Below are 12709 nucleotides of genomic sequence, written 5' to 3' on the forward strand. Positions count from 1 at the left end.
GTTCAGGGCTATCATGGTTGTCATGTCAACAAATGTAGGATGACAGCGTTTACGACAGTAGTAGAGGACAATACTGTTTCCCAACTGCAGGGGGACCCCGAGAGCAAAACCTACCTGGTGCTGCTTTAAATATAATTATTGTGCTGAACACAAAACAAGATATTTTAAAGGTGCACTATGCAACTTTTCGTCCACTAGAGGGCGCCTATTTTAAACGGCTCGCGAGTACCGGGACTTTTATTATGACGGGACACAGTCGCCGGGCGCCCACACTTCCGCTTTTTCCGGTCAGGTAAAAACAGCTATTTTTATCATATCAGATACATTTAAGGGGCCAAGGGCTTCGGCCATCCGTCCACTCTCTTCCCTGAGCTGAAATGAAGTAGTGGGCTGTACTTTCCACACGATTGACATCAGGTTCAAGGTTCAAGTACGCCAGGTTGGCTGGTGGTTATGTTGCCCGCACACCGCCTCCCATGGCCGAGACTGGTATTACAATGCCTGTCGGGCCGGGGCTAGTAATGCTATATCTTCTTCTAAAGATATTCTAAAATATCTTCTTTTGTGTTTAGCGGAAGAATTATATTTATACAGGTTTGGAACAACTTGAGGCTGAGTAAATGATGACAGAATTTTCATTTTTGAGTGTACTGTCCACTCTAAGCATACAAACTTAAGCTCCAACCGTTTCAATATTTTGGACATTTAATTTTCAAGTCTATGTTAAAAAAAACATATTAACTTAAGACCGAAACAATGAGCTCATTGAAGTAATGAATACATGTTAACAAATGACTAGACTATATAACAGAATTTAGCATTATAATATAGTACATTCATCTCATTTATATACAAATATATACTGCAGTCATTTTTGACCATCACATGAGCAGAATCAGAGAGTTAAAAACACTGACTGTGAAAAGGAAGCAAGTGCATTCCTTTTCTTCCATAGAATCACATCAAGCCTCAGTGGGGAAAAAAAGCTAATTACAACATAACAATAACGTCAGTCATTTATTGCAATTTTAAAACCACATTTTAATAAGGGAATCATTGAAATCATTGATTTATATTTATATTATCAAGGAAAAATATATTGCATTATTTAGCTCCTTAAAGGGACATGCCATGAAAACATAATATAGCATGTTATACTCCAAATGTTTGGCAATAAGGACATCTCCTACAAAGTACTAATGTGTGGCATGCAGCCCAAGATCCAGAACAAACACAAAACTCTGCATTTAAATTTAAAAAGCAAGACTTTTTGGTGTGGTTCAGTTACTATTACTTTCACAGTTCAACAGTAAAAGTCATAATGGAGTCATAATGTTCTTCTTAATTCTTCTGAGAGAGACAAAGAAAGTATGCATGTAAGCGAAAGAAGAGGAGACTTCAAGGCCAATGTAAAGTATCTCGCCACTGTTGGCAGAGTGGCAGGGGGGAGGTAGGTAGGTCACGGGTCTCCGTCCCGTACACAATTCTTAAGGCCACCATGTTACCTATTCGATCGAGTTGAGGGGTATTTCATATACCTATGGGACTATGATCTTTCCTATGTTCCTGACATGGAAAGTCCAGAGTAAATTAAGAAGGACAGATAGTTCCCTTTCTTAAAAAACAAATGCTCTTCTTGTCAGAAAACAATAAAAGCAATAAACAAACTACAACAATATACTGGCATGATAAAGGCACAGGAGTGAGAATTTCAATATTGTTATTGACGGGCACTGACTAAGATAGTAAGTCCATCCATGACAAAGGGAAAAGTGAGCTGAGGATTTGGTCGAAGAATTTCAGCATTGCTAAATTCTAAATTTACACGTCTGGACAAGTTTAGGAGTAAGGCATCATTGACAGGAATGGTTCACATCAGTAAATACACGTCATAAATGATACATTTTATATATACATAAAAACCCTATTGATCTTCATATACATGCATGTACTATTTCAAAACCCCTGTACAAGTATGAGACCCTATGTACAGAGAAAATCGAGGAGCTAGTGTTGAACGGGGGGCAGTGCTGTGTAGTACACTATACTTGAGGAAAGTGAGGGATGCTGTAGGCACTTCTGCTCTCTCTCAGTTTCTCAAGTGCACTCAGTGCTTTCCTGAATCCTTTAACAGCTTCTGAAAGATATGGTACAAAAACACAAACAGGAAACTTTATAAAACAGTGCACATATATCATTATATTTTTTTATACCTTCTACACAATGCATTCTAGATACCTATATTTACTCAAATTTACTCTAATCTTAGAATATTTTAGGTACAAAATGAATAGTTAGATTAGATTTTAGATTAGATATAGATTTTCTTAGTTTTGACTATGTCACACTGCCTAGGCGATTTGAGTTTTCAAGAGGCTGGTTGGAGGGAAAATGTTAAGCCTTCTGTTAAAATGACTTTTACTGATTGACTGAACTCAGCGTATGTTAGGTTTGCTGTACAACGCAGAGATAAGGTGCAGTTTGCCTTGTTGTATCAGTGCTTATATGCTCTAAATTGGTTTGTTTCTATAAGCTATTAAATGTATGGAAGACTGAATGATGGAGGACTTATAGGCCTAATATTCTTAATATTCTGGAATAGCAACAGTAAATACTTTAATGTATGATCTCGCTTAGATAATTCAAAATTAGCCTATAATTGGATGTGATAACATTGCAGTACAGTGAATGTACTGCAATACATTAATTTAGCTTTCATTACAGGGAAAGCTAAAGTAAAGTTTTATTATGAATAACAGTTATTTTTAGATGATAAAACATACAATGCCGTTTACATGTTTGGGGTTGGTAAGATATTTTTATGTTTTTTTTATGATTTTATGTTCTTATGCTTATTGATCATAAAGAGTAATATTGTGAAATGTTATTTTAAATACCGGTTTTCTATTTTATTATATTTTAAAATGTAATCTATTTGTTTTTAAATCATTACTCCAGTCTTCAGTGTCAATCATTCTAATCTGCTGATTTGCTGCTCAAGAAACATTTTGTATTATCAATGTTGAAAACAGTTGTGCTGCTTAATATTGTTTAGGAAATTGATCCAAAAAATTCACAATACTTTGAAGAAAAAATTTCACTTGATGAAAAAACAATTGTTTGTAACATTATAAATGTGTCACTTTTTAGCAATTTAATGCACCCTTGCTGATTTATATTTATTTATAGATAGATAGATAGATAGATAGATAGATAGATAGATAGATAGATAGATAGATAGATAGATAGATAGATAGATAGATAGATAGATAGATAGATAGATAGATAGATAGATAGATAGATAGATAGATAGAGATAGATAGATAGATAGATAGATAGATAGATAGATAGATATATATATATATATATATATATATATATATATATATATATATATATATTATATATATATATATATATATATATAAGTAGATCGTTCATTCACTTGTCCGAGTAAAAAATTTGCTTGTCCGGAAAAAATATATTTTTTTAAATTGTTGTGTGTGTGTGTGTGTTTGTTTGTGTTTGTGTGGGTGTGTGTGTGTGTGTGTGTGTGTTGTAACTATAATTTTTTCTGAAGCAGTATTCTAACCAGTGTTCAATCAGCTTTGACATATTTAAATCTGCATATTTGTGAATTTTTATTTTTTTATTGAATCATTTCAAATTTGTGATATTTTTACCTTTTATAAAGGGCATTTCCCCCCTAATCTTTTCAAATATAGTCTATGCTTTTAGGTTTAATGTTATACTGTTAAATTTGATCAATACATTAAATTAAATTAAGACACTATAAGGGCTGTTAACAATAAAATTAAATAATTTACACTGAAAAATTACAACTGCATTAAATAATGTTTTGAGATTTGTAGTTTTGAATAGACAAAAAAGAAATGATGGAAAGTATGTTTAAACATGAAACTAAACCTCCAGTAGGTGGCAGCAGGTGGCCGTCTTAATGAGTCATTGAGTCGTTCATTCAAACGATTCATTCAAACACTGAATCGTTCCGTAACACACTTGTTGCTGTGAGACGCGTTACGGTTCTGCTGTGTGTGAATGATTTTCGCTGCTGAAATCGAAACAAAAGCGCTCAATATTGCATCTAAAATGTAAGTGACTTTAAGTGAATGTTAATTAATTGTTTATGAAACTGTCATATGAAAGCAGCGTCATTTTCAGTCGTGATGGTATTAAGGAAACAGCTTAAACGCTCTGGTGTTATAATTTCTCCTCAAGAGGCTGCACGAGCGGCAACAGCGTGACCTTGTTATCGTCATTTCATCATATATTATTATCCACCACTATCGATCGCCACTTACACTAAATTAATGCACAATCATTCTTGCATTTTGGTGATTCGCTAGTTATTTTTTGTTTTAATCAGGATCTTGTCCGTCAGGCAAGTAAAATTCTTTTTCACTTGTCCCTTCAAAAAATCTGCTTGTCCCGGATAAGCGTTAATGTCGAGCCCTGTTATCTATATATTATTATATACTATATACTATTATTTATATTATTATTATTTATTTAAAAAAAAAATTAAATCTTACTGACCCCAAACTTATTATAATTTTTTTAAAATAAAAAATAAAAATTTCTTCTACCTCTGAAGCATTTTGTGCATGAAGGAAAATTTTATTTAACCAATGGGTCACTTTTTACAAACCAAACACCAAAAAAACTATAGTTCCACTGAATGCTGAATATTCTGTTTCGTTCAATATGTCACATTACAGAAATCCAATGCACTTCTATTGTGGTTTTTGATTATTTAAGTCTTTCAATCTTTGATCATCTCTAAATTGTGCACTGAAATATTGACAGACAAAAGTAAGGCTTGGTCTCTACATGTAAGTCCTACCAAAACAGCTTTGGTTTGTCTTCTGCATCCTGAGACTATATGGCCCAATCTTTATCAGTGCCAAACCTGGAGAAAAACATGGACAACATGTTAATGAAAACAATCAGTATAATAATGTATAATAATAATACATTTGAAGCCAAATGAGAAATGAACTTACCCTCCTTCTTCTCTCAGCAGTGCCAGGAACTTGTTAACTCTGTATTCCAGAGGCATCTAAAAAAATAAAACATAAAAATACCCACAGGGGTGAAAATTGGAGATAAAAAGGGAAATGACAAGTAAAAAAATATTGTTTTTTGTTAAACTGCGGTATGTTCCTTCCAAGCCCCCTTTTCTCGAAAGTGGCAAGATGTTGAAAAGACAAAAACCTTGTCAGCTATTTAATGCCTGGAGGGTTCGGAGGGGCCCTGAATTTGTCAGTAAGGAGTTGTGAAGGGGCGGCAGTCCTGTCGGGAACGGGAAGTGACAAGATAAATCCAGCAGGCTGGCGTACCTGTTCACCCGGGACAGGAAGATGACGTAGTCTCCTTATCTCCTTACATATTCATTTTCTTTGGTGATGTTTAGAGTGATATTTATGTTGATCAAATAAAAGAAATAAAATGTACTAAAACATCCCGGATTCATTTAATTGCACCATTAAATTCTTTACGCTCTAATTAAATGTCTACAGGAGATGTACAGTAAATTAATTAAGAAGCCGCATACTCTGACATGTTTAATCTTGGTCATGAACACGAATTGCACTGGTAAAATTCCTTTATAGACTAGAATGTGATTTAAGGACAGAGGAAAGCTCTAAGGAGTGAGAAGGCACCAAGGAGGAAAATTAATGAAGGTGTATGCAATAACTTAGCTTTTCAATTGCCTGAGGCTGTTGAAGAAGTGGAAATTACTGAAAGAATAGAGAGAATGGGAGGAAAAAGCAGCGCGGCTGTTTGCAGCATGTCCCGGCAGAATCGGTCTCATTCCTCTCTGAGGGGAAGCGCTCACGCTGCCACATAACTGCATACCACACCAATTACACAGCATCCAACACAAACACCACTGCAACTCCAATTACGCCACCACAAAAACAAGACAACACTAACAAACACCACTGTAATTCTCTTTTTTTTTTAAAGTACTCATTAAAAAAAAATAGAACTAATGGTTTAGAACGTACTAAAAAAATATGCCAACACTGGCATAATAGAGCAGAACGGTGACTGGACAGTTTTGCAGTGGCCTTGGTTCCAGACGTATTATTTTCTCCACAGGGATTTCAAAAATGTCTTCAATAAAGAGTTTTAACCAATCTGGTCTGAGATAAATCACAACATAAATATTGAAGTAAAAAAAGTATATATATATATATATATATATATATATATATATATATATATATATATATATATATATATATATATATATATATATATATATATATATATATATATATATATATATATATATATATATATATATATATATATATAAATATATAATAATTCATTACATTAGAAGGGGGAATCTCCTCAACCACCACCAATGTGCAGCACTCACCTGGATGATGCTACGGCAGCCATATTGCGCCAGAACGCTTACCACACACCAGCTGACTGGTGGAGAGGAGACCATGATGGAGTGATTAGGAGGCCATGATGGACAGGGGCCAATGGGCAAATTTGGGATTGGGATTTTTAACGACCACAGAGAGTCGAGACCTCGGTTTAACGTCTCATCCGAAAGACGGTGCTCTTTGACAGTATAGTGTCCCCATCACTATACTGGGGTGTTAGGATACACACAGACCACAGGGTGAGCGCCCCCTGCTGGCCTCACTAACACCTCTACCAGCAGCAACCTAGTTTTCCCAGTTGGTCTCCCATTCAGGTACTCCCAACCAGTCTTGGGCCACAGGGTGATATGGCTGCTGGCAATATATATATATATATATATATTATATATATATATATATATATATATATATATATATATATATATACACACATACATATATATACATACATACACACACACACACACACACACACACACACACACACCTAAAGCTATTATTAGGAACACCTGTTCAATTTCTCATTAATGCAAATATCTAATCAACCAATCACATGGTAGTTGCTTCAATGCATTTATGGGTGTGGTCCTTATCAAGGCAATCTCCTGAACTCCAAACCGAATGTCAGAATGGGAAAGAAAGGTGATTTAAGCAATTTTGAGCATGGCATGGTTGTTGCCGCCAGATGGGCCGGTCTGAGTATTTCACAATCTGCTCAGTTACTGGGATATTCACGCACAACCATTTCTAGGATTTACAAAGAATGGTGTGAAAAGGGAAAAATATCCAGTATGTGGCAGTCCTGTGGGCAAAAAAATGCCTTGTTGATGCTAGAGGTCAGAGGAGAATGGACCAACTGATTCAAGCTGATTGAAGAGCAACTTTGACTGAAATAACCACTCGTTACAACCGAGGTATGCAGCAAAGCATTTGTGAAGCCACAACATGCACAACCTTGAGGCAGATGGGCTACAAAAGCAGAAGGCCACTCATCTCCACTACAAATAGGAAAAAGAGGCTACTTTGCACACGCTCACCAAAATTGGACAGTAGAAGACTGGAAAAATGTTGCCTGGTCTGATGAGTCTCGATTTCTGTTGAGACATTCAGATGTTAGAGTCAGAATTTGGCGCAAACAAAAAGTGCCAAAAAAAAAGGATCCATCATGCCTTGTTACCACTGTGCAGGCTGGTGGTGGTGTAGTGGTGTGGGGGATGTTTTCTTGGCACACTTTAGGCCCCTTAGTGCCAATTGGGCATCGTTTAAATGCCACAGCCTACCTGAGCATTGTTTCTGACCATGTCCATCCCTTTATGACCACCATGTGCTCATCCTCTGATGGCTACTTTCAGCAGGATAATGCACCATGTCACAAAGCTTGAATCATTTCAAATTGGTTTCTTGAACATGACAATGAGTTCACGGTACTAAAATAGCTCCCACAGTCACCAGATCTCAACCCAATAGAGCATCTTTGGGATGTGATGAAACGGGAGCTTCGTGCCCTGGATGTGCATCCCACAAATCTCCATCAACTGCAAGATGCTATCCTATCAATATGGGCCAACATTTCTAAAGAATGCTTTCAGCACCATGTTCAATCAATGCCACGTAGAATTAAGGCAGTTCTGAAGGCGAAAGGGCGTCAAACACAGTATTAGTATGGTGTTCCTAATAATCCTTTAGGTGAGTGTATACTGTATTTCCTCAAATAAAGACTGGGGCCTTTATTTACCTGAACTGTAGAAGGGAACCGGCTTTTATTTGAAGCAGGTTTTTATTAGGGGCAGGCCTGTATTTCTAATTCCATCTGTTTGAAAAATAATTGCTTTAGATAAACTGTTTTACATTAATAGAGAATAAAAGCGATAGCGTTCGAGTAGACAGATATCATTGATTTTTTAAGAAACATCCGAACATATCACCATTTACAACAACAGCCAGAAAGGCGACAAAGCAATCTCGGTCAGAATTACTGTAGCCTAATCATAATCACCATTGAGACTATGAAAATAGTAAAATGTTTATTCCATGCTTAATTTTTATATTGGTTGCATGAGAGGTTATTTTAGCCTACTAACCCTACTCAGCGCTTTCTATATTGGTTGCATGAGAGAGAAAAAAAAAGCTTCCTTGCACTTAGAGTTGTGTAGCCTACTTAAGTACTTTTTATTTTAATATATATTTACATGAATATTATTTTATACTTTAAAAAAAAACTATGATTTCATTATTTTTAGGGCCGGGACTCGATTAAAAAATTAATCTAATTAATTAGAGGCTTTGTAATTAATTAATCGCATTTTAATTGCATATAAATATTTGACCTGAGAACAGTGAGAATTTTTGAATGATAATTTTTCACATGGATTTTTAGTATACCATTGAATAATGACTGAATACATAAGCTTAATCAACAAAATATTGTTTATTTATTTTAGTCCAGCAGACCAGAGCAATGTTTGCCATTAAGTGCAGCAAAAGCATATTTGTGATATTTGAGGCCCGATGTGCTGCGGTAATACGCAAATTCCTTGTTGTATAGTTTGCACACAACCATGCTCTTGTCGACGCTCCCATCCTTTCGTTTTTTAAAACAAAATTTCCCATCCACGGGGCCAAGCAAAGCAGTCTCATCAGATTCTTCGTTCATGTTCACACTGGTTTGTTGTTGTCGTGACTCGTGAGCGCTAGTAGTTGTTCCAGTATAATCGGTCCGTTGAAACTCATTCATTGAAAAACGTTCCGCGGTGCAAAAATAAGTGTAGTTAAATTGTTTTTTTTTTGCGTAATTCATCTTAATTAACGCGTTAAAGTCCCGTAATTAATTAATCTTAATTAAAACATTAAAGTCCCATAATTAATTAATCTTAATTAACGCGTTAAAGTCCCGTAATTAATTAATCTTAATTAACGCATTAAAGTCCCGTAATTAATTAATCTTAATTAACGCGTTAAAGTCCCGGTCCTAGTTATTTGTCTATCCCACTTAAGCCCCTTTCACACTGCAATTCCGGCAAATACACGCATAATGCGACCCGGCATTTGTTCCCGGGCCGCTAGATTTGGTCCATTCACACTGCCAGCGAAATACCGTAATATGTGCGCTTTCACACACAATGCTTAACGGTCCCGGGTCGAGTTGACACGTGACATCCTGATGTGACGTATAATGCCGAGCGATCTCAGCTTCAGTGCGGATAGTAAAGAGCTCTCGACTGGTCTCGACTTGTGTCCAGTTTGCGCACATTTCTGCTTGTTTAATTTTAGTTTCTTTTGTATACGAACACCCTCTGCGTTTAAAACACCGACTAGCTCTTCTGGCACTGCAGGGTTGTATTATTGTAAAAACAAGCTCTAGGAGTCGCACGATAACTACGTACATGTGCGGCATTAGTTTCGGCTTTTGTTCACACAGCGCTCATCCCGGGTCGAATACCGCAATATTACTAGGTCCCCGATCCGGGTCGAATTCGGTAATCAATGCCGGGACGTGGTTGCTTTCACACAGAAGGCGACCCGGCAATGTTCCGGGAATATTGCGGGTCCGACATGCAGTGTGAAAGGGGCTTTAATGACGCATCTGCACTATCTGTAGGCTTTTGCGCGTGAGGGAAAAAAAAGTTAACTTCCACTTAAGGATAGTTGTGCACTTTTAAACACTTTTTATTTTACTATATCTCTTTACATAAATATTTTTTATACTTAAACTATAATTTCGTTATTTTACTAACCTAACTAATCACTCAGCGCTTTCTAAATAGGTTGCATGGAGGGAAAAAGCTTTCTTCCATTAAGAAGAGTTTTGTACTTTTAAGCACTTTTTAATTTAATATATTTCTTTATATACATATTATTTTCTACTTTATATATATTATTTTCTACTTTAAAAAACAATAAATTGTTTTTATATTTTCATAATAATTTTTCTAACCCAAATAATGACTCAGCGCTTTCTATCTTTGCATGTGAGAGAAAAACGTGACTTCCTTCCACTCGAGTTGTGCACTTTTTTTAATAGCCTATGTCGCTTTAAATCATTTGTTTGTACTTAAAAACCATAATTTCGTTATTTTTCTGACCCAACTAATTACTCATCTGCGCTTCCAATAGGTTGCATGCACTTTTCTCGGAGATATAACATTTTGATTTTGCATATTGTTTTTTAAACGGTCTTTGGTGTAGCCTAGTTCATATGACCACTTTACAATATTTCATCAACATAGTTTATTTTGAAGCCTATTCTGTTTTCTTGTACAAAATAAAGTATTTTAACTTAAATGCAGAGTAAGATGGATTAAAAAAGACGAGGGGTGAAGATCAATATTTGTGTAGACTGACTGGCACGGTATTTTTACAGACATCACATCTCTCCTATACAGACTACAGTAGACTATTTAAAATGGCATAAATGCATCAGTTATATACTCAATTTAATTTACAGAGCAATCCCAACAAAGTTTTTAGGTTAACTATAGAAGAGACTAATATATGATTAGTGTATGTCACATCAGGATGGTTGCATGATGTTGGTCAGCCTTCACGGCACAACCTTACTGTACATTACGATGCATTGAATGCACATTAAATGAAAGGCACTCAGAAGATTATCCACAGATTTTTTGTTCGTACTGACCACGCCCCTGGCCACTATCAGAGGCCCGGCGTTTAATTGACTACAGGCTTTTATTTGAGGAATTACGGTATATATATATATATATATATATATATATATATATATATATATATATATATATATTCACATATATATACACACACACACACACACACACACACTAGTGACTTATAATGATTGTTTATAAGTATTAAAACCTATTTTGAATAGTAGTTCTTCACCGTGAACCTGGCAAATTAAAAACGTTTTATATATTTTTAATGTATTTTAGATATGCTTAAGCCATTAAGCAGCTAACATTATTGCACAATATTTAACACAAGTCTGTTTTGGCAGGGAAATTGAAACGCTTAAGTCAACTCCACAAGCAGGCCACATACACTAAATTAGATGCAGATGAGGAATATTGAGTTCTGTTTATTTGTGTGTGTCAAGAAAAAAGGCACATCTGGAGGGGCTTGTTTTCATTATGATGCCATAAACTAATTGAATTTGACAGTGACTCAAACCGCAGATGATTTCACAGGAAAGCTGTGACTCAGTGAGTCGTCTAGACAACCCGCAGGGTGAAAAGGTCTTTCTGTGTCTTACCTGCAGTGACATCTCAATAAGCATCTGCAGCTTCTTAATGCCCAGCCACATCTTTTGTCCTTTCACCTCTTTTGCAATAGTTGCTCGCTCTTCTTCCTGGAAGCCCCCAAGAAGCTGAAAGACAGAAGGAAAAAAGTCAGTTATGGATCCAGAGACAATCAATCAAAAACTATGGTCATATTCTAATATACATATCATATGACTTACTTTTGTAGAACACAACAATTGTTGTTGGCCATACAATAAAAGTCAATGGGGTCCAAAACAAAATAGAACCCATTGAATTTCACTGTATTGGCGGCAAATTGTTTTTATTAAATACTGGATTTTACAAATTATATTATTTTCTGTTCAACAGAAGAAATAAAGTCATACAGGTTTTGAACTAGCCTGACAAGCCAGACCCCCATCAAGATGTTTGGTCTGGAAACTCACCATTGACAGGGCTCAATCCGAGGGGCGGGATATACGATTGTCTTGTAAACTCCCTCTGCACGCGATAGGATAGCGCTACAACCAACCAGAGCAACGTGAAGCGGAGCTCGTTGATAGATTAAACATTCGCTGTATCCGGTCAGCAAAACTCTGAACACATCTTCCCTTTTTAAGAATGACTTCAGTGCCATTCTTTGTTCTTTTCTCAGAGAAAAGCTTAACTCAAGTCTTCCAGAGTCACGGTCAGAGCTGATTCGAAAGACTGCCGTTTCTGTGTTTACTAGAAGCACACAAGTGCAACTCTGCTGTCACTTTGTTAAGCCCCGCCCACCGACTCTATACACCAGTATACCAGTATACACCAGTATACAACCAGTTTGGTTTTTACAGCTCAGAACTGTATTGAGAGTTGCTAGACGACACTCGCGGCAGATTAGATTTTCAGATTTTTTAGATTTCTAGGCTAGTTTTGAACAATAATTATGACAGAACTGACATTTTTTTAACTATCCTTTTAAAACGATCTGCTTAATGTTTTCTAATGCTTGTTTTCTTCAAGAACTTATATACAAAGTGGCCCCAAAACATATTTGGATACCTAAGCCATACTTAAAATACA

The 12709-nt window shown here is 35.9% G+C and overlaps 1 protein-coding gene across 4 annotated transcripts in view; it reads right to left on the reverse strand.

The window, feature by feature from the left end:
- Nucleotides 1-1004: 1004 nt before the first annotated feature.
- Nucleotides 1005-12709, reverse strand: part of nsfb (N-ethylmaleimide-sensitive factor b) — a 33832-nt gene continuing 22127 nt past the window's right edge. The window contains exons 19-22 of one of the 4 annotated variants that reach the window (XM_067429663.1): nucleotides 11656-11769; nucleotides 5025-5080; nucleotides 4865-4930; nucleotides 1005-2134 (exon numbers count right to left, since the gene is read on the reverse strand). In XM_067429663.1, the coding sequence (XP_067285764.1) occupies nucleotides 4900-4930; nucleotides 5025-5080; nucleotides 11656-11769 (201 nt within the window). In that variant the 3' untranslated portion in view covers nucleotides 1005-2134; nucleotides 4865-4899. Of the gene's footprint in view, nucleotides 2138-4864; nucleotides 4931-5024; nucleotides 5081-5198; nucleotides 5763-7465; nucleotides 7523-11655; nucleotides 11770-12709 lie in introns of those variants that run through there. The other 3 variants (XM_067429662.1, XM_067429664.1, XM_067429665.1) reach the window with 3 other exon arrangements.

Source organism: Pseudorasbora parva, chromosome 21 (assembly GCF_024679245.1).
Source record: "Pseudorasbora parva isolate DD20220531a chromosome 21, ASM2467924v1, whole genome shotgun sequence".
Lineage (NCBI taxonomy): Eukaryota > Metazoa > Chordata > Actinopteri > Cypriniformes > Gobionidae > Pseudorasbora > Pseudorasbora parva.